Below are 21,367 nucleotides of genomic sequence, written 5' to 3' on the forward strand. Positions count from 1 at the left end.
ATATATATAGTGCAGTACTATTTGCCCAGCAGAAGTAGCATTTAGGTAGTCATTCAGACCCAGGTCCAGCGAGGTATTTGAAAACTGCTTTTCAAATATCTCTATCTAGAGAAGTGAGTAGTGTTTACAGTGAGGCCCAGGATCAATACAAACAGGAAGTTAGTCACCAAGTTTCATTAAATACCGGCATTTACATGTTACAAGTTTTTTTTTTCATGGACTCAGTCAATCTTTTTGTAAAGCAATAAGACACTGCGTCTTGTCAGTAAGTATTTTTATTTAACACATTTCCTTCCCCCCTCTTAGCAGTAGTGAAAAACTACCTATGCCTCACCTTTTGTTTTGCATGTGGCACACCCTGAGGAGATTGTCTAACTGGCCTGGAATGCGGTACTCGGTAGGCAGGAAGGGAAGCGTACATCAACAAAGACAGCTCTCATTTCACACCGTGTGTGGGCAGATGAACTCTATGGACACATTTGCCGTGTTTCATAGTACAGAACAAGCAAGAACCCAGGTAAGAGCTACCTGTTAACAATGTTTTGTGTATTTTAACATTAGATCATCTAGGATCAAGACCAAACATGTATTTTAGCATAATCAGCTCAGGAACCTACTCTTGTAGATGGCTCTGTGCTGTATATCTAAGATAGGGTTCTTTGTCCAACTGGTTATGGAAATCAAAGTATCAAAGTGTAAAAAATGCGTTTTGTAATACCACAAGGTGGCGCTATGACTGTGAATATATATAACCACATGGATGTTGTCAGGACAGGACTCTGATCATACACGTAAAGTTTCAGGCAGATTGGAGCATGCACAGGAGAGATAGACAGCACTTCCTGTTTCATGGCGAAGGAACAATGTTTTTGGAAGCCACCATGGTCATGGCCTTTGACCTTTGCAGAGCATTTTGATAACTTTTCATCAGAAAGGACTCTTGAATATGCTGGCCAAATTTGCGGTCTCTCCCACCGATGAGGTATTAATCTCAAAATATTTCACAGCTAATTCAAGATGACCAATTTCCTGCTGGGTTTACCGTATGGTCATAATTGACTTTTTCGTGTGTCCTGATGTGCTGCATATGCTTACAAAATTTTGTAGCTGTAGATGAAACCTCTTGTGAGCTGGGTTAGTGGACACATTTTGTAACTTTGTAAGAGGCGCTATGGAGCCATTTTGGCACACATATGTACACTTCCCATAAAATATAAAGTTTTTCACCAGTCCTGATGTGTATGAAAAGTTTCACGCATTGGGGTATGCTTAGACCGGCAAAAGTGCAATTTGAAAGTCCGCCAAAGACTACATCCTGATAAGGCCAGTGTGGTGAGGGGTTTAGCACAGAGACCAAGGCCGAGCAGGAGAGAGGCAGGTAGAAGTGAGGGAGAGGAGGAGAAGAGAGGAAAAGAGAAAGAGAGGCAAGGAGGAGAAAAGAAGGGAGGGAGAGGAAGGGAGGCCAGGCAGGAACCATGACACCATCATTTTGCAGTTTGCTATCAAATGCTAACAAGACCATGTAGTAGTTGCAGATCATGTTTGATTGCCATGTCTTTCACCAGGAATAAATGTTTGCAACATCCAAAGGTTAGACAACTACAAAAACAGTCTACTAACATGCTAATAAATTAGTTACATATAATTTGGAGCATAACTTTAACTATGGTGACCAGCTTACTGGTTTCCATGCTTGGGACATTACTGACATGTCATGTCTGGAGGGGTGGAAGTAGAGGCAAACACAACACAACTCTACCTGCAGGATGCTGCTGCTATTGCTCTTAGCACAATTACTGAAGCAGTTTTTTTTTTTTTTTTTTTTGCTCTGGCCAGTTTTTGTCAACAACCCTACAATGGTTCACCACAAACTATTTACCCACTGCAGTGTGAAAATTAAAGAAAGAGACATTGTCATGTTTACCCATGGACATGAGAGATACCAAAGAGCTTTTGTTACACCTTTTTGGGAGGGAGGACAGCTTGCTTTATTGAATTAGTTGTCAAATTTTCATAAAAAGAAATGTCGAGCATAACCACAGCTTTTACAAACCTAATACTAGAAAGTTTGCAAAAATTGGAATTTTGTTTTAAACTAATTTTTAGACTTTGAAGTCAAACAGACATTATACAGTATGTAGTTGGAGTAATCAAATTAGTCTGATATCTGCGACTGATCTAAAACTCCTCGTTGTTAGTTCAGCTTTACAGATGGCACAGAAAAAAGCTGCTGGCACCTCAAATGGTGCCACACGAAGACGCTGGTGGAATCTGAGACAGCAATGGAGGATGCTGGGTGTGTTTGAAATCAACCCAGAGCATGAATTCTACCAACTGACATCCATGATAAAAGAAGGCATGCATGCTTCCATTCAGATCACAACTGAAATACCAAGCCAGGTGAAGAATCTTCTAATTTAAAGATAGTAGTTGACTTCTAAACTTATAACACTGTATTAATAAATGTATTCATAAACTCTTGATGATTTTTTGCAGAATACACTCACAACGGAACATTTCAAGGCAGAAGAAACTCGAACACATGAGGCGAGTTGTATTTCTACCCCCAAATTTTTTTCGTGATTTTACTTGTTTTTAGACAAGAACTAGAAGCCACTGAAGCAACTGCTCTGTCTTTTCCACCTAGAAGAAATTAATACAGGTTTGCACCAAAATATAATGGGTTTTTCATGTGCCAATGATCCCCTTTACCAAGTTTCATGAAATTCAGGCTGATAGTTGACAGAAAAAACAAATGACACTGAAAACATAAGTCAACCTCACCTTCCACTTGATGGTCGAATAATGTTGTCATTAATCAAGTTGTTGCCCATTCATACTTTCTGTTATTTTGTCAGGTAAATTAAAGCACAAAGAAATAGATTATCATCGCTTAACCCTTGCCTTCCAGGGGTTTGTGATGCAAACATTTGCAGCACCAGTGTTTGCCAAACTGAGGGCTTCACTGAACATCACAGAGGAAGAATACATGAATTCCCTCTGCTCAGATGGCTACTATCTCCAGTTTGTCAGCAACTCCAAGAGCAAGGCAGATTTCTTTGTCACGTGAGTATAATCTTCTATAACACACAGAGGAACATTTTTCTATCATCTACTGTGAAATGCTGCTACACACATGGACAAAATTGTTGGTACCCCTTGGTTAATGAAAGAAAAACCCACAATGATCAGAAATTTTTTCAATCTGGCAAAAGCAATAATAAATAAAAATTCTATGAAAATTAACTAATGAAAATCAAACATTTCCATGGTTTAACAGAATTATTTAAAAAAATAAACTCTTGAAACAGGCCTGGATAAAAATGATGGTATCCTTAACCTAATGCAGTGATCATCAACTGGCGGCCCGCGGGCCGAATCCGGCCAATCCGTACCTTGACCTTGGAGTTCACCTTTAATGTCTTTAGAGGTTGTTCTGGGCTCTTTTTTTTACCATTCGTATTATCCGTCTCTTCGATTTGTCATCGATTTTCCTCCTGCGGCCATGTCCAGGGAGATTGCCTACGTCCCATGGATCTTAAATTTCTGAATAATAAGTGCAGCTGTAGTCACAGGAACATCAAGCTGCTTGGAGATGGTCTTATACCCCTTACCTTTAACATGCTTGTCTATAATTTTCTTTCTAATCTCCTGAGACAGCTCTCTCCTTCACTTCCTCTGGTCCATGTCACCAAACAGCACAGTGACTACTTGTAACCCTATAAATAGGCCAACTGACTGACTAAAAGTTTGTAGATATCTGTGATGCTAATTAGAGGACACACCTTGATTGAACATGTCCCTATGGTCCCATTATTTTCAGTCTTTTCTAGGAGTACCATCATTTTTGTCCAGGCCTGTTGTTCAGAAGCAATGTCTGATTTTCAATGGTTAATTTTCATAGAATTTTATTTATTATTACTTTTGTCAGATTCAAATTAATTCTGTGACCATTGTGGATTTTTCTTTCATTAACCGAGGGGTACCAACAAGTTTGTCCACGTGTGCCTTCTCAAAGCTTTTGGCCTTTTTTTTTTAACCTTCTGAGGAGTGGTGTGGTCATCCTCTGAGACCACTTCCACTTCTTCAAATAGGTCTTTTGTTGATTGCAGTCTGCCATTCTTTATTTAGTAAATTCTGTATCTGATAAGTAGTTACTTTTCTATCTCTCAGTGAACACACTATGTGGTACTGTGACTATCTGATGGTGTTCTATTCGTCTGCCTGATCCTTCTTTGGATACAACTGATCCAGTTTCCTCTTAGTGTTTTAGAGTGGAATGCACTACCCCTGTCGAAACTTTCTGCCTGGCAGTGATTTGACACAGAGAAATCCTAGCTTCACTAAGAATAATGATTGGATTTTTGCTTCTTTTATTTAGTGCTATTGCCACTGTTTCACACTATCACAGTGGTATTTAGTAATAAATGTTTTGCACAGTCATATTTACATCAGGTGAACAATGCAGGTAATACTAGACTCTCTCTGGGCTAATGTGAACCATATGGGATGAAGTTAAATACCAAAAAGACAAAGTCCATGTGTTTCAGCAAGACAACACCAGAGAACTTTGTAATCGGTACAGAAGGAATCTTGAGCAAATCTACAAATACCAATACCTTGAACCATGAAGATGGAAAAGTGGATGAGGAGACATGACATGAGATGGGGACATCATATAAATATTTAGGTGTCCACCTTGATAATAAGTTGGACTGGTCTACAAATGTAGACTTCATCTACAAAAAGGGCCAGAGCCGACTTTATTGCCTCAGAAGACTTTGATCACTGGACATCTGCAGTAAGATGTTGCAGATGTTTTATCAGTCTGTGTTAGCAAGTGTGCTGCTTTATGCTTCAGTCTGCTGGGGAGGCAGCATAAAAGAGAAGGATGCAAGGCGTCTGAACAAACTGATTAAAAAAGCTGGCTCTGTGGTTGGAATCGGATTGAACACATTGAAGGATGAGGTGGAGAGACGGGCACTGAGCAAGATGGAGGCCATTCTGACCAACATGGATCATCCACTTCACATCTGCCTCAATGAACAACGAAACATCAGTGGACGGCTCCTATCCCTGCGCTGCAAGACCGAAAGATTTAGGAAATCTTTTTTGCCATCAGCAGTCAGGCTATTCAATTCAAAATTAAACAGATAAGAACCCTGACAACTGAATTTCCCTTCGGGGATGAATAAAGTGATTCTGATTCTGATTCTGAGAGAGAAGAGAAGAACCGGAAAGGCTAAGACCAAATTTTGGGAATGCAAAGAATTTCTTTGCAGAAACATCTGACTTCCCCAACAAAGATATGTAGTTATTCATGATTTTTATTACCAGCAACCATAATATAATTCTTTAGCCTTAACCATACCATAATGTTCATGCATATACAGGAAGCAAGAAGTCTTAAAAAAATGCTAGTATTGATGTGAAAAAAAGACTTCATTTAACATGTTCTGGAGTTTTATTGAGTCCATTGACTCAGCAGAATTAAAATATTTATCTGTGACAAGGTTGTTCTTGATTGCAGGAATGACAAGAGGTTCTTCCTAAAGACCCAGAGCAGGCGCGAGGTCCGGTTCCTGCTGTCCAATCTGCAGACGTACATGGATCACTTGGAGAAATACCCTCATTCATTGCTAGTGAGGTTTCTTGGTAAGAGTAGCTTCTGTTAATACTGCAGAGATCTCTAACCTCAATGGGACTTCCTGGTTAAATAAAGGTAAATAATAATAAACATTAAAGCTGCAAGCAGCGATGAACAGGTCCTTGCATCCTTGCTGGTCAGCGAACCCAAGCACGTCCATCAGGTGATGCTGCAACTGAGAGTATATTTAGGCCTATGAATGTGACAAGGGCTGGATTCTTAGCACACATGTTAAGTTTCAGGTCAATTGGAACATGTACAGGTTCATTATGAAGCACTTCCTGTCCATCCATCAGGTGACGCTATCACTGTGACCACATATTGATGTATGGAACTTATCAGGGCCAGAGTCTGATCACACATGTAAAGTTTGAGGCAAATTGCAGCATGTACTGGGGATTTACACAACATATCCTGCTTCATGTCGAAGCATAATAGTTCAGTCAGTTGCCATGGATACGCCCTTTGACTTTTATGTATGATTTTCATAAATGTTTGACCTGAAGGCATGTTGTATATATTGTCCAAATGTCAGGTGTTTTGGAGTTAACGTCTGTGAGTAATTCATTGCTGAAAATGACCAAAAACACCAAAAATATGACATTTAATTCAAAATGGCAAACTTCCTGTTGGGTTTAGAGTATGGGTCCAAGAGACTTTTTTGTTCACACTAATGTGGTAAAAATTCATGCTGAATTTTGTGGACGTAGGTCAAATTTGGTGAGCGGGCTATTTATTAAAATGCTGCAGGGGATGCTATGGCACATGCTGTGAATGTATTTTGGTATCTGATGTAATCAGGGCAGGACTCTGATCAGACATGTTAAGTCTGAGGCAGACTGGAGCATGTAGACGGTAATTAGACAGTAGTTGATGTTTCATGGCTAAGCATAAAAATTCTGGAGGCTGCCATGGCCACACCCTCAGACTTATGTGGAAGATTTTGATAACTTGTGATCACAAATATCTGGTGTATTACCTGGACAAATTTGATGTCTTTTGGAATTACCCCCTAGGAAGAGTTTGCTATTGAAAATGACAAAAAATTACCCAAAATCCCACAATGAATTCAAAATGTCGGACTTCCTGTTGGGTTTAGGGTATGCTCCAAGAGTTTTTTTTTTTGTGTGTCCTGATGTGCTCTATATGCCGCCCAAATTTCGTAGATGTAGATTAAACACACTTTGGGGGCTATTTGTTAAAACTGCTGTAGGGGGCGCTATAGCACATGCTGCATGGATACAGTGTCCTTCCATTCAATGATGATAATGTGTGTGATTTGAGTGAGCTTTGGAGTATTCCTAACCTGTCAAAAAGTATTTTGTTTGTCAGGATAAAATTTTTGTGCCATGACAACAGCATTCCATGAAATGTCAAAACCTTCACACTGTGGGATTGCCAAGAGGTGATTACTCAGCTTACCAATTTCAGGCATTATATCACAAAGTTTAGGGCCATAGTACCTAAAAATATAATGCCTTAAACTTAATGTTACCAACAGGTGGCGCTATTACTTTTCCGAATTTATCACTATAGATGTCTTCAGACCTGCTGTTCAGTATGTGAAGTTTGGTCCAGATTGGATTATGTGCAGCTGAGATATAAATAATTCAATTTTAATGGCGAAACATCAAAATTCGTTGTGCCGCCACAGACACAACTTTTGATGACAAGTCACCATTTTCTCTGTGATTTATCATCAACATGTTCAGGCTTTTGTCATCACATTTTGAGGTTAATGTGAACAATGGGCTAAGAACAGTACATCAAAGTGTAAATAATAGCCATTTCCTGTTACCAGAAGGTGGCACTATAACTGTGAGTGAATCTTAGCACATGGAAGTGATCAGAGCAGGTCTCTGATCAAACATGTAAAGTTTCAGGCTGATTGGAGCATGTACAGGAAAGTTAGACAGCACTTCCTGTTTCATAGCAAAGGATCAAAGTGTAGGGGGCCGCCATGGTCACACCTTTTAGCTTTTGAGGAACCTTTTGATAACTTTTCATCAGGAAGACCTGCTGTATGTACAGACCACATTTCAAGTCTCTTGGACTTACCCCCTAGGAGGAGCTCATCACCAAAATTTCAAAGTTAACGCAAAATGGCTGACTTCCTGTTGTGTTACTTCCTGGCTGTAACTGACTTTTTGTGCATCCTGATGTGTTGCATTTGCCTAGCAAATTTTTTTAGCTGTACATGAAATGTACTGCCTATTGGGATAATGACCACATTTTGCAATTTTGTAGGGAGCACTATGGAGGCATTTTGGTACACACATGCGCAAGTTCCATAAAATATCTAACTCCTGATGTGTGTGCAAATTTTCACGCATTTTAGGGTATGTTTAGGCTTCCAAAAGTGCGATTCAAAAGTCCAGAGAAAAATCTAAAAATTATAATAAACTCATGGGTCTTCAATAGGGTCTTCACAACATTCAGTGCTCGGACCATAATAAAATAAGATAATAAATGAATGGATGAGTCTGTAAACAAAAATAAAGGTAGACATAAATATTGATAAAACCAGACATAAATATTGGGGAAAAAAAGCAGCTTGTCAGGACACTTTCTGACAAGCACCTGATGAGTCTGTTGTACCGCAGCTTTTACTTCTTTAATGCATAAAATATAGATATTTACTGATTATGGCCTGATAAAAACCTAGCCAAAGTCAAAAATATCACATACAGGTGCTGGTCATATAATTAGAATATCATGAAAAAAAAATATTTATTTCAGTAATTCCATTCAAAAAGTGAAACTTTTATATTATGTTCATTCATTACATACAGACTGACGTATTTCAGATGTTGATTTCTCTTAATTTTGATGATTACACCTGAATACTAATTAAAATCCCACATTTGATATCTCAGAAAATTAGAATGTTGTGGAAAGGTTCAATATTGAAGACACCTGGTGCCACACTCTGATCAGCTAATTAACTCAAAACACCTGCAAAGGCCTTTAAATGCTCTCTCAGTCTAGTTCTGTAGGCTACACAATCATGGGGAAGACTGCTGACCTGACAGTTATGCAACAGATGACCACTGACACCCTGCACAAGGAGGGCAAAGATACCAAAGGCCATTGCTAAAGAGCTCTGTGTCCCAGCACATCAATAGAGAGGCGAAGGGAAGGAAAAGATGTGGTAGAAAAAAAAGTGTATAAGCAATAGGGATAACCGCACCCTGGAGAAGGATTGTGAAATGAAACTCATTTAAAAATATGGGGGAGATTCACAAAGAGTGGACTGTAGCTGGAGTCAGTGCTTCAAGAACCACCACGCACCGACATATGCAAGACATGGGTTTCAGCTGTTGCACTCCTTGTGTCAAGCCACTCTTGAACAAGAGACAGCGTCAGAAGCGTCTTGCTTCTGACAAATAGGACTGGATTGCTGCTTAGTGGTCCAAAGTCTGATGAAAGTAAATTTTGCATGTCCTTTGGAAATCAAGGTCCCAGAGTCTGGAGGAAGAGAGCAGAAGGCACAGAATCCACGTTGCTTGAGGTCGAGTTTGAAATTTCCACAGTCAATGATGGTTTGGGGTGCCATGTCATCTACTGGTGTTGGTCCATTGTGTTTTCTTAGGTTCAAGGTCAATGCAGCCATCTACCAGGAAGTTTTAGAGTACTTCGTGCTTACTGCTGCTGACGAACTTTATGGAGATGCAGATTTCATTTTTCAACAGGACTTGGCACCTGCACAATCTGTGTATGGTTCGCTCATTCGTTTTTCCGTTTCAAAATAAAATCTAAAAACCAATAAACTGCGTTGTTGTATAGTTTTAAAATCTAAATGTAAAAATGTATTATTTAACTAATGGAAAAAACACAGTTTTGGATTTTTGCTCTTGCTTTTTAACCTGAAATACAAAATAGGGCTGTTGTTTTAATTTGTTGCAACACCGAACGTCGCTGAGGAAGAGCAGTTTAGAGCTGGTCTGGATCGTGAACACATTTATAATGGCTGTACTCGAGTGCTTTTCCAATTTCATTCTCTTTGAGAATGACAAAACCCATGGAGCTCCACATTGCTCTATATTATAGAGATTATATGATATTATATTATATTATATTATAGTCTATAATGAGAGTCAGGAGGTTCAGCATGGAGAACAATTTAAGAAGACGCAATCATGTATCCGATGCTGATTTGGAGAGAGCTGTAATTTGTTCTATTAACCACATTTGTTATTTTCAGTGCCATACTTTATTAACTGTAGAATGTTATGTTTCACTTTTGTGTGTTTTACAGACAGGTCCGACATATGGATGAAAGTTTATGATGAGATATTTGCAGGGGTGAAAGTAAGCTGGAATGGTCTGGTACTAACCTGGCAATAGCCAGATTAATAATTGTGTAGTACTTGATAGTACTCCACAATATCAATCTGGGACCGCTCCATGTAAATCAGTTCGGAGGAAAGAGGCACGGATTGGACAACGCAACAGTATGTCCCGGCTCTGACAGGTTTGTTTTTAGCCAATCGCGGCAATGTTTGCCATGTTTGTTTTGATCTACTGGCGCTTGGTGTTGTCGTCACACCCGAATATCCCGCCCATTATCCTGCCCCACACATGAATACTGCTGCGTGATTGGCCGCGAACCAACTTGGTGCTGTATGAAAAGTGAAGGCGGGAGCAGAGCAAGATGGTTTCTTGAGAGATTTGTGAACTCAAAAATATCGCGAGAAATCAACTTGCTGGCAAGGTTAGTCCGGTACTGCGTTCTGGCAAAAGATCTGGTGGCGGAACGCAGTACCGGGAAACGATCCGGTGGTGGTACGCAGTACCGGGAAAAGATCTGGTGGTGGTACGCAGTACTGGGAAAAGATCCGGTGGTGGTACGCCGCTCTTCCACCGGTATCTATGGGTACGCCGCCCGACTGCCTACTATCGACCGGGGTTCACTCAGCAGTACGTGAGTGCGCATGCGTGTCTACTTCCATAACACAGCGATTGTTATGGCCAGTAGCAGCCAATAGCAAATAGGTGCGCTTGATTTATTGCACTGGGACATTTTCCACAACTAGTCAATAGACGTCAACAAGCGCCGCTTGCGCCAGAACGAGCAATAAATTACACCTGAAATTTCACACGTTCTTGTGATTGGCTGAAAAACTTTAAACTGGATTTACAGCGGTTATCATCGACAGATACATATTTTAAATAAAAGCAGAGAGAAGCACGACAAAACAGTCAAGATTTTTTTTGTCAAAGTAATAATGCAGAGGAAAATACCCTCTTTGATAAAAAGAAAAGACAGGGACACTGAAGAAGGGTTACCACAGAAAATCAGAAACTAACTGCTACTACTACTATAACTATTTTAGGCCTCTGTGGAAAATCTTTTAGGTGATGTGTTTTGATGTTTAGTTCCATTCTGAGTGTTTGCTCGTGACCTCATGTCTCTTCTTAGAGCCTTGTATTCTGGATGTTTATCAGTGTTTCAATTAAAGCAAAAAGCTTACAGTATTTTCTAGTGTTATAAATTCCTACCTATTTCATTGGCCTACAGTAAAAGGTTTATGCATTTTTTTTTGTTTGCGTTTTAACTTTGCTATTCTAATATGCATGAAGTTAGGGCGAGATGAGGGTTTTGGTAATAGTACCGGCAAGAATTTAAAATTACTTTCACCCCTGGATATTTGTCATCTATCGGTGCCGCTGTTCAAGTTGAACTGGTGATTAGGTTAACTGGTGATAGTTTCCGTCTCCAGATGTTTCATAGCAGATTCATCCAGACCAGACTTGGCTGTGTTTGCCATAAAGACACTAGATAGAGAAGCCCTCATGGAAAAACATCGGCATCACTGCTGGATAAAGTCAATATCCATGTAAATATCACCTACAGACAGTAAAAGGAAATGTGCTGGCAAAATGAAGAACATGTACTTTTATGAACGGTGAGAGGAAACGATGGAATCCAGAGATAAAATTAGAGACCACAGTCTGACTCATCATGCCACCGATCAATCCGAAAAACATCTTCACAAGGATGTAAAAAGGATTACAAACATAGCCTATAACACAAACTACCAGCGTAGTATTATCACTCAGACTGTACAGTACTGGAAGTATTCCAGTCTTCCTCTGTGACGTCTTTAAAAGTGTCTTTTTGCCATTTCTAAACCAGACAGGACTTTTGGGAAGACACAGCTCACACAAATATATTGTTTGTTTTGACCAGATCGGATCGTTTACTTCCATTTTTATTTAATATTGTGGCGTGCTGCGCAGAAGAACAACACTGGAGAAAGGACATTTGTCTTTTATGCAATCTGCAGCTGGCAGATGCTTTTATTTTGACACAGAAGTGAACACACAATACAGCAGACAAAGCTTAGTCAGGTTATGGAGGTTTCGCTGTTCTGCTAGGGCGAGATCAAGGAGCACTTGCACTGCCTTCCCTTCCAACGCTAAGGCTAGGTGATTGGCTGCTTCCTGATCGCTCCATCCACTGTGCAGTGCTGCTATCTGGACTTGAGAAAGGTATGGTGCCAGCGGCATTGTCCCGTTGTATTTGTCAACTTGACTGATGACTTGGGCACAGTCGTAGGGCTAAGGGACCTCTGCAGTGGCAGCAGCAGCATTGATCTCCGCTGCACTGTGATCAGCAGTCCTCATGACCCCAGCTGCAGTTATCCAAATGATGTGTCAGACAGTGGTCTCTAATTATTTTTCTCTGGATTCCATCGCTTCCTCTAACCGTTCATTAAAATACGTGTTTTTTATTTCGGCCAGCACATTTCTTTTTACCGTCTGTAGGTGATATTTACATGGATATAGACTTTGTTAAGTAATGATGCCGACATTTTTCGGGGAAATTTTCTTTATCTAATTGACCAACAACCAGGTCTGGTTGGGACAAATCTGCGATGAAACATCTGGAGACGGAAACTATCACCAGTTAACCTGATCGTCAGTTAAACTAGAATACTGGTCAGAATCACCAGAGTTCTTTACACTTTAATGCATAAATATACTTACTTGGACCATTAAAGCAATTTTGTTCACACTGAGATCATGAGTTCTCAGAGTGATGTGTCTACTCCCTCTAAATAAGACGTGTTTTGTTTTCACAGTACGTGGTGCGGAGTTTAAGACAGTGAAGTGAAGTGAAGTCAAGTTCTCATTTTGACTTCCGGATCTGCCGGTAGCTTCCAAATGAGAAAAGGCCTTTTTTTTGTTTAAACCTTAAAATCAGTTTTAAAAAATGCAGCGTTTTTTCCTTTCTCTACTTTTCGTTTTTTGAATTTCATTTTTAAACGAAAAAACCCCCCAAAAAGAACCAAACCAATTATTTGTTTTTTTCTCGTTTTATTTTGAAACGGAAAATGAATGAGTGAACCATACACAAATTCTGCATGCAGTGCCAAAGCTACCAGTACCGGGTTTAAGGACCATGGTATCCCTGTTCTTAATTGGCTAGCAAACTCACCTGACCTTAACCCCATAGAAAATCTATGGGGTATTGTGAAGAGGAAGATGTAATATGCCAGACCTAACAACTAAGTACTGAGTGCTGTACATGCTCATACTTTTCATGTTCATACTTTTCAGTTGGCCAACATTTCTAGAAATCCTTTCTTGTTCATATGTATATATATATATATATATATATATATATATATATATATATATATATATATATATATATATATGAAATAAATAAACTTTTTCATGATATTCTAATTTTATGACCAGCACCTGTTTGCACCTGAGCATAAGTAATAATAATATTCTTCTCACTTTACAGGTATCCACAGGATCGTTATTCCAACTCATATGAAGGTATTTTATCAACAGAATATCTAGGAGGACATTTCAATTTTCTGTTCAATTAAATTTTATTTATATATGGACAATTTACAATACATGTTATTTCATACTACTTTTCATAATAAGGTGAAGTACAAATTTCAAGAGAGAACCCAACAATCCAAAGTTCCTTTTTGATTCCCTTTGAGCAAACACTTTCTGCAAGCACATTCTGTCCACAGCACCCTTAAAGTGCTCACAGCAGTGTTATCTGTCTGTTTTCTAGAAATATTTCATTGTGATGCAGAGTGTGTTTTACCCTGATGAAAGGATCAATATTAGGTAAGGTATATACAGTATGGTAACCCCGTGTCTTGTTGAAGGGATTTCTGATACATCTTATGACATTTTTCTTGCATAGATATGACATCAAAGGCTGTGAAGTGGGCAGATGGACTAACCCTGACAAAGAAGGGAAACAAATAATAAAAGTGCTGAAGGATAATAACTTTGAAGGGCAGTACATTGAGTTAGGTAAGTGTTCTCTCCCCTCCACCAAGTCACCATACTTATATGAATGACACTATTAAGCAGGGAAAGTTTAATGCTTCAGATGAAGAATAAAATGCGACTGGATAGTGGTAAAGGCACACTAAAAGGAAATATATATTTTTTTGCTATAGGTCAAGAGAAATCCTGGTTTGCTAATCAAGTGAAAGCAGACGCTGCCTTTCTTCGTGAGCTTAATGTGCTGGACTACAGTCTCCTTCTGGCCCATCAACCTCTGCATCGGGATGAGCTTGAAGGGAAACACTCATTAGCTAACCTTGTTATTCGCACCACAAAGTAGGTTTTTGATTTTGTATCCTCAGAACAAGATCACAACAATTGCTCTGCAGTACAGTATTTTCCATCTGAAATCTTTCAAGATTCAAGAACTGTATTGTCATACACACAGCAGAAACACAATGGTTACCCTGAGTGACAAAATTGTTACTTTTCGAGTTCCCTTCACACAACTGAAATAACAAATAAAATGAGATTAGATAAAAATGAAATAATAATAATAATAAAAAATTATAAAATAAAATAAAATAGAATGTATAAGATAGTTACAAATAAATTCTATGTGCAGATGTTGACAATATTGCAATACTGTCATATGTAAACAGGCAAGGGATATGTGCAAAATATTGCTATTTATAAGATATATTTTGCACATGTCCCTATTTGCACAAAATATGTGGATATAAGGATCTATATCCACATATTTTACTGGTACAGTGAAGTTTGTAACAATCTTACAGAACCAGATGAAACTAATTCAGTGTGGTCAGCTTCATCAGACTCATTCAAGACAAGCTTTTCACAATAAGGCCTGCTTTACTAAGAAACCTTTATGAAACACCCCCTAACTGTGTTCTGTGGTCCCTTTTGAACTTTCACATAGGTCTGTGGACTTGGATGAACACCCTGCAGCGTCAGACCCCTCCAAAATTCCATTATTGAAAGAGACCTCGGGTGAGGTGACATTAGATTCTACAGACTGTGGGTCAGGGCAACTGGAGGCAGCAGCTGAAAGCACTGGTGAAGGGATCAACCAGCAGTACAGAAGTTGCCCTGTCTCGGACGCCAGGACTGACATAGAACTGCAAGAATTCCACGAACATCATCGCAGGTTACTGCCCAATTTCCAAAATGCAATTCATGTGATAGATGGGTCACATTGCCGCTACTTCGTGGGCATTATAGACATTTTTACTGTCTACGGAATAAAAAAAAGACTAGAGAACCTGTGGAAAAGCCTACGCTACCCAGGTAGGGCTTTTTCCACAGTCAGTCCCACCAAGTACTCACACAGGTTCTGTCAGTGGATACAGGACCACACTCGGTGACAAAATGCAGAAAAGCATTCTTGACTGTAAAGACTTATGCCTCTTTGTCTCTGTGCCAGCTGCCAGAGACAGTCTGCTGTTTCTGTGGACTCTTTTTCTCTGCAGCAGACAGTTTATTTTCAATGTATACCGTAGTATCTGACACATGTATTACTTAATAAGTTAGTAGAATGGAATCTGTTTTGTTTGTTCTAGTATCTGATATGAATTGCTTGTTATATGTAGTGTCTGTTCTGATATGATTCCTTGTGGGTGTCTTCTGACCACAGATGGAACCTGAATTACATGCGTGACTAATTTACCCATATCATTGGAATGTGTGAACTGTTGTTTTTGGGGCACCTATCTCTAGCTAGAAGATGGATGTGTCCTTTGGGATTTCAGAGCCAAGGGGTTCTGTTCAAGGGTGGTTTTGTTTTTGAGTAAGGGGTCTTCAGACATGAACCAGATGTTGTACTTCTATCCTTTACCAGAAGGTATAAAAACGACCTGACTTCTTTGTTCGAGGAGGAATCAATTGCCGGGCTCCTTCCAGGCAACTTCTGTCTGTACTGATGCTGTTCTTTCTTTTAATAAAAAACTTATAAAGAAAGTCAGTGTCACGGACGTTTCTCCTTCACCTGCACATCACTACGACAATTTGTGGCGTCACGAACAGGATCAGAGGCGGCATTCTTCGGCAGCTGGCAGCCCCCTTGGTCGCTTTTCTCCGTCCTGATAAGACGTCAGGTGAGCTGGTTTCTCACTTTATTGGGATGCTGATTTGCTCATGGGTGCTGTGGGGTTGCTGTTGATGCGCTGCACTGTTGCAACTTTGTGCGCTGATGTCCTGTGGTGGGTGTTTGGAGCGATGTTCCGTCTAAATTGGGATTTATTGCGCATTAAAAAAAGTGTGGGAAATAGAATAGAGTAGATAGACAAAAGCTGGGATAAGAGAATAAAAGTTGAAGAAAGAGAAATAAATGTTAAAGTGAAATTGTTAAATGTAGAATAGCAGAACTAGTAATGATGGAGCAAGCTAAAAGGCCATGCAAGCTTAACAAGACAGGCCTGAATCTTAACGGTAAGACGTGCGAATTAGACGCTTTATGTGAAAGTTGGCTGAGTAGTCAGATTGGTGTTTAAAAACAAAAGAGGATAGAGTAGATTTTACCTTTGGGCCCAAAGGTCAATTGGCAAACTAAAATATGGAGAAGAAGGGATGAAATGAAAAGAGGATAAGTGAAAAAGAGGAATGAAAAGCCGCAAATTTGGATTAAAGCCCTCTGAGAGGCAGTTAGTACTGGCCTTAAACCTGTTACATGTGAGCACATGTAGTGGGTCAGTTCAAAAAGAACTGGGGGTGTAAATTTAATTCAGTCATAGATAAAGCACTTTAAAGTTCCAGCCATAGACTTATGGTTTCCTAAGGTAGGTTTTGGACTGAGTTACATATGCCCCATTGTAGCACAAATTTAGGTGATAAGAGAAAAAGAGAAATGGAGCGGCTGAAAGCATGCTTTTTAGGATATGTGTGAATGAATTGATTCTGGGATCGAATGCTGATTGTGTGTTTTGGGTGATGTTGAATAGGCCTATGTGTTTTATTTTGTGGAATTGATTTGTTTGACTTTGGGTTGAATGGTCACATTTAATTTGAATGACTTGTTGTGCCGGTGGTTGTGTCTGTTTCTTGGCAGCTCTGTCTCAACTGCCTCCGCCCCTATGTGTGTGTGTGTGTGTGTGTGTGTGTGCGTGTGTTGGTGTGTGTGAGACGCTGATGAGCGCTGTAATGTTTGCATGAAATATGTAATAGTTTTTTGTTGGAAAACATATACATATAGGTTGAGATTTCATAATTCAAAAGGAGAGACATTTTTGTTTCTTTGATATCGCTAAAATTCATGAGCCCCATTGAGGACTTTTTGTAAATTTGATAATATAGTGAAATAAATGAGCCTTATAAAGGACCTTTGTAAATTAATAATGTATATGAGCCTCATGGTGAATGTTTATGTACTTGGTATAAGCATATGTGCCTTTGCTGAGTCCGAGAGATCAGCGAGGACATTCTGTTTGCATAAGTATAAAAAGACATCTTAGTTGGAAACACACACAGGGAAAGAAAACCCTAATAAAGTTTTCAGGGCTAGATGTTATGCGTTGATAATGCGGATGGCAGTGGTGGATGGATTGGTTGATTAAGTGGTGTAAAATCTTTCATTCTCTCTTTTTTCCTGTCTCTTTTTCTTTATTTGTGTGCGTGTGTGAATATTTTAATGTAAACTCGTCTTTAGTGGATCCTTTACTCATGAGTCTTTTTGCTTCTTTGGGGTTCTCTTTCATGTATATCTGCCATAAATTACTTTGGTAGAATATATTTGTTTTTCTCTGCATGAATAATAGTAAATCTGAATTTGAATCCGAGTTTATAATTTTTAAATAAGGGGGAAGTGAGGCTTAGCCTATCTTTTAAAAAGGACAGATTCTGTATTTTGGCTGTTGCTTTGGCTTTAGTGTGCTCTTTTTTTTGGCTCTGTGCTTGCGATACTGGGCTGAAGTGATTTAATGAGGAGTTGGAGCTGGGCGTTCACTCTGGTGATCAGGATAGACTGGAAGTGTTTGTTGACTTTGAGAGGTGGAGCTAGGAGTGCTGTTCTATTTTAAGCTCACTCATTCTGAGGAGAAGGGTGTTCCCCCCTCTCTTGTCTCCTTCTGGATGAGAGACATAGATATCTGTGTTTGAAAACCTATGGTGTGATTAGAACACATTTTTTGCTAGTGGTTTCTGTGTGTTAAATGTTCTGTGTGTCTGTGTGTGTGTGTGTGGTGCTGCAGCTGAGTCCAGAAGGCTGTAGTATGCAACTGATATATATATAGAATAGAATTCTTTTTAAATAAATATAGAGAGGCTGTGATTGGTTATAGAAGAGTTGTTGACATGTGAGGAGAGTTTGCCACCTCAGTGTTGATACCTAGGATCCCTTCTGCAGGGGGACGTTTAGGAATTTGCTGGAGCTTCATGAGCCTTTTAGGAGGACTATTTAGTTGATGATATACGAGCCTTATAGAGGATGTATATACATCTGAGAACTATATCTGAGTCTTTACTGAGTCTGAGGATGTGGAGAAACCAGTGAGGATATTCTGTGTGCACAAGCATGAATAAATACTTCAGATAGTAAACAGTAACAGAGGAAGAAATTTTCTGATGGAGTTTGTTAGAATTGGGGAAAATAGAGTCTGATTTTATATAAGGGTTAGTAGATTGGCTGATTGATTGGTGTGCAGTTTCTCTCTGTCTGTTGTTTATTTCTGCATATGTGTGTGTGACTGCATTGGAGGAGACTTTGAATAACCAACGTGGAGTCTTATTGAGAATGATGATGCAGAAGAGGGGTTTAAGAATTATTACTCTGGTAACTAGGTGCTTTTTTCATGGGGTTAATTTGATTTTTAGAGGTAGTTGAGGTTAGATGTTCTCACTCTGAAGTTCAGTACAGACTGGAAGTGGTGGCTAAACTTAAGAGGAGGAGCCATGTTGATAAATTTCTCTGAGTGTGTGTGAGGAGCATTGAGGGAACTCCCTCCCTTTTCTCCTTGAGAGGAAACAGTAGGATGTTATTTGACTAACAATAGATTAACATACTTACTCCTTTCATTTCTGAAATTAATAATGCATTTTGTGTGAATATGAGTATGGTTCATTTAGAATCCATGAGATATGTCATTTGTTGGGGAAAATTAAACCGACTTGAATGTTGACAGATATGTGCAAACATTAAACTTTGGTTGGTTTCTGTTTTTCTTCTGTGCGACGATGACGTGTGACAATTGAGGAGGACACTGAGACGATGAAATGCTTCTGAATTTCGATCCTCCAAAGGAGAGATGAGAGGACAGCTGACTGTGCTCTACAGCCTGAGGTTGTGGATGACAACAAGTGTGGCTCCGGTGTCCAACGTCATCAAGGCTAGTGTGCTTTTATCCACAAATTTCGGTGCAGGATGTATGCATTTGTGGCTGCAATGTCAAGGAAGTGCAGCAACACAGTCTTGTACCACCGAGCACTTCTTCTGTGGGTGGAGTAGTACTGGATCAGCTGATCCGACAGGTCTACTCCGCCCATGTACTTATTGTATGCAATGATCGATGTGGGACAGGAAATGTCGGTCACAGCCCAGCATCTATCTCCATGTCCTTTTATTTTTCTCTGCAAAGTCTCACCTGAATGTGCGGGGTGGATGGTGGAGCACACAGATACCTCACGCGTGTCCATCCACTTTACAAACACCAGCTGGCCCTCTCTGAGCCACCTCAGAGAACCTCGTGCTGACTTTTTAGTCAGAGCATTTTCCCTCCTTCAGGGCCATCCTTTTCTGTTGTCTCTGCATGTGCCGCATGCTCCGAATTTCTTGCTGGCCAGGTTGGTGAACAGTTTTGGACTGGTGTAAAAATTGTCCATATAAATGTGGTAACCAGTGTCAAGATAAGATGACTGAACCAGGCTCATCACCACGTCGTAAGACAGCCCATGCTCATTTACGGTTGAAGTCTTACCGGTGTAAATCATGAAATTGAGGGTGTAGCCACTGCATGACTCTGCCAAAACAAAAAGTTTTACCCTCCATTTTGTGGGTTTATCCTTCATGTACTGAGTCATTCCTGTTTTAGCCTTGGTGGCCGCCATTCTTTCATCCACTGTCAGCTCTCTCCGCGGGTGGAAATATGACTGGCAGGCACAGAGGATTTCGTCATACAGAGGCCTGACTTTGAATAATTTATCATGGCCTGGAGTTCCTTTCATCCTATCATTTTGTACATCCTCCTCAGGATCGCTGAGGTGGATGTTCCAAAAGATAGATTGTAACCTGTCTCTAGACATGACTTCGGGAGGAATAGAAACCGACAAAATATGACTATGCCTACAGTAATCCTGGAGAATTGGAAGTGACACAAGAGATGTGTAATAAAGTAAGCCAAAAAACTTGTCTAGGTCTTCCACGTTTATGTCCGTCCATTTGTATTTCTTTCCTATTTCTTTATTTTTTGCTGCGTTTTTGTTAGTGTTTTTACAGATGGTCTTTACTGTATCAGCGGCAAAAAAACAACAGAAATAGGTCTTTTTGTGTATGGGGAGAATTTGTGTCTATTTGGACACCTGGTGTTCGTCGCGGCTGGAACCGACTTACATTTGGAGCAGAGTCGGCCTCCTCCTCCCTCTTCCACGGCTCCGAGTTGAGACGGGGTTCTGCTGCCCGAGTCAGACGAGATCTGGAACGGGTGGGTGCGCCACACTGTCCTGTCCTTCACGCAGGCCTCCGACGAGCACTCTGTGTTTCTCTAGGACGCTCATCTTCTTCTACTGTCTCTTTCAAAATGAAAGATGGGTCCTCTACTTGATCATCAGAGCTGTCACTCTCACTCTCACTCTCACTCCTCCTCAGACGCTGACTGTGCGTCTTGCTCACCCTCTTCAAGCTCAAAGGAGAGCTGCAGCAAACGCTCCACATTCATGTGTCGATTCATTTCTGGGACATAAAAAAACAACAAAAATGAGTTCGGAATTTCACACAAAACCCATTGTATTGCACACACAAAAAGTAATCCAACACAAAAAGTCTCAAATCGATCAAAACTCACCAAAGCTGTCTATTGCCAAAGCGTTCCAGTGGCTTTCTCACGATCCAAATACAGGTGTCTCTTCTGCTGCGTACTTTCCAAAACTGAACACAGAACACACCGAATTACACACAAAACCCATTGTATTGCACACACAAAAAAGTAATCCAACGCAAAATGTCTCAAATTGATCAAAACTCACCGTAATTTCCAAAGCGTTCCACTCTCTCTCGTTCACGATCCAAACTGTCCGTCTCTCCTGTGCTGCGTAAATCCCAAAACTGCCCTAGCAACATGACGGACGCTACTTTTCGCCAATAGAAGAGCATTGTCATGTTGCTATGTCTGCAGCTTGTGACGAGTGACATTTGGTCACAAGCTGCAGACCAAGCAACGTGACGGACGCTACTTTTTGCCAATAGAAAAGCATTGTCATGTTGCTAGGTCTGCAGCTTCTGAC

At 40.0% G+C, this 21,367-nt stretch overlaps 1 protein-coding gene and 1 long non-coding RNA gene across 2 annotated transcripts; both read left to right on the top strand.

Moving 5' to 3' along the window:
• On the top strand, positions 1-2,614 carry LOC127534743 (uncharacterized). Its single transcript, XR_007943113.1, has 3 exons — positions 1-517; positions 2,199-2,400; positions 2,497-2,614. It is a non-coding gene; the product is annotated as an uncharacterized LOC127534743 (long non-coding RNA).
• An 18-nt stretch (positions 2,615-2,632) lies between these two features.
• LOC110967568 (phosphatidylinositol 4-phosphate 5-kinase-like protein 1) lies at positions 2,633-15,892 on the top strand. Its single transcript, XM_022217229.2, has 7 exons — positions 2,633-3,066; positions 5,531-5,655; positions 13,410-13,444; positions 13,698-13,753; positions 13,833-13,945; positions 14,095-14,257; positions 14,862-15,892. The coding sequence occupies exons 1-7, from the start codon at positions 2,921-2,923 to the stop codon at positions 15,304-15,306; spliced, it is 1,083 nt and encodes a 360-aa protein (XP_022072921.2). The 5' UTR covers positions 2,633-2,920; the 3' UTR covers positions 15,307-15,892.
• Positions 15,893-21,367: the final 5,475 nt, after the last annotated feature.

The sequence above is a fragment of the Acanthochromis polyacanthus genome, chromosome 7 (assembly GCF_021347895.1).
Source record: "Acanthochromis polyacanthus isolate Apoly-LR-REF ecotype Palm Island chromosome 7, KAUST_Apoly_ChrSc, whole genome shotgun sequence".
NCBI lineage: Eukaryota > Metazoa > Chordata > Actinopteri > Pomacentridae > Acanthochromis > Acanthochromis polyacanthus.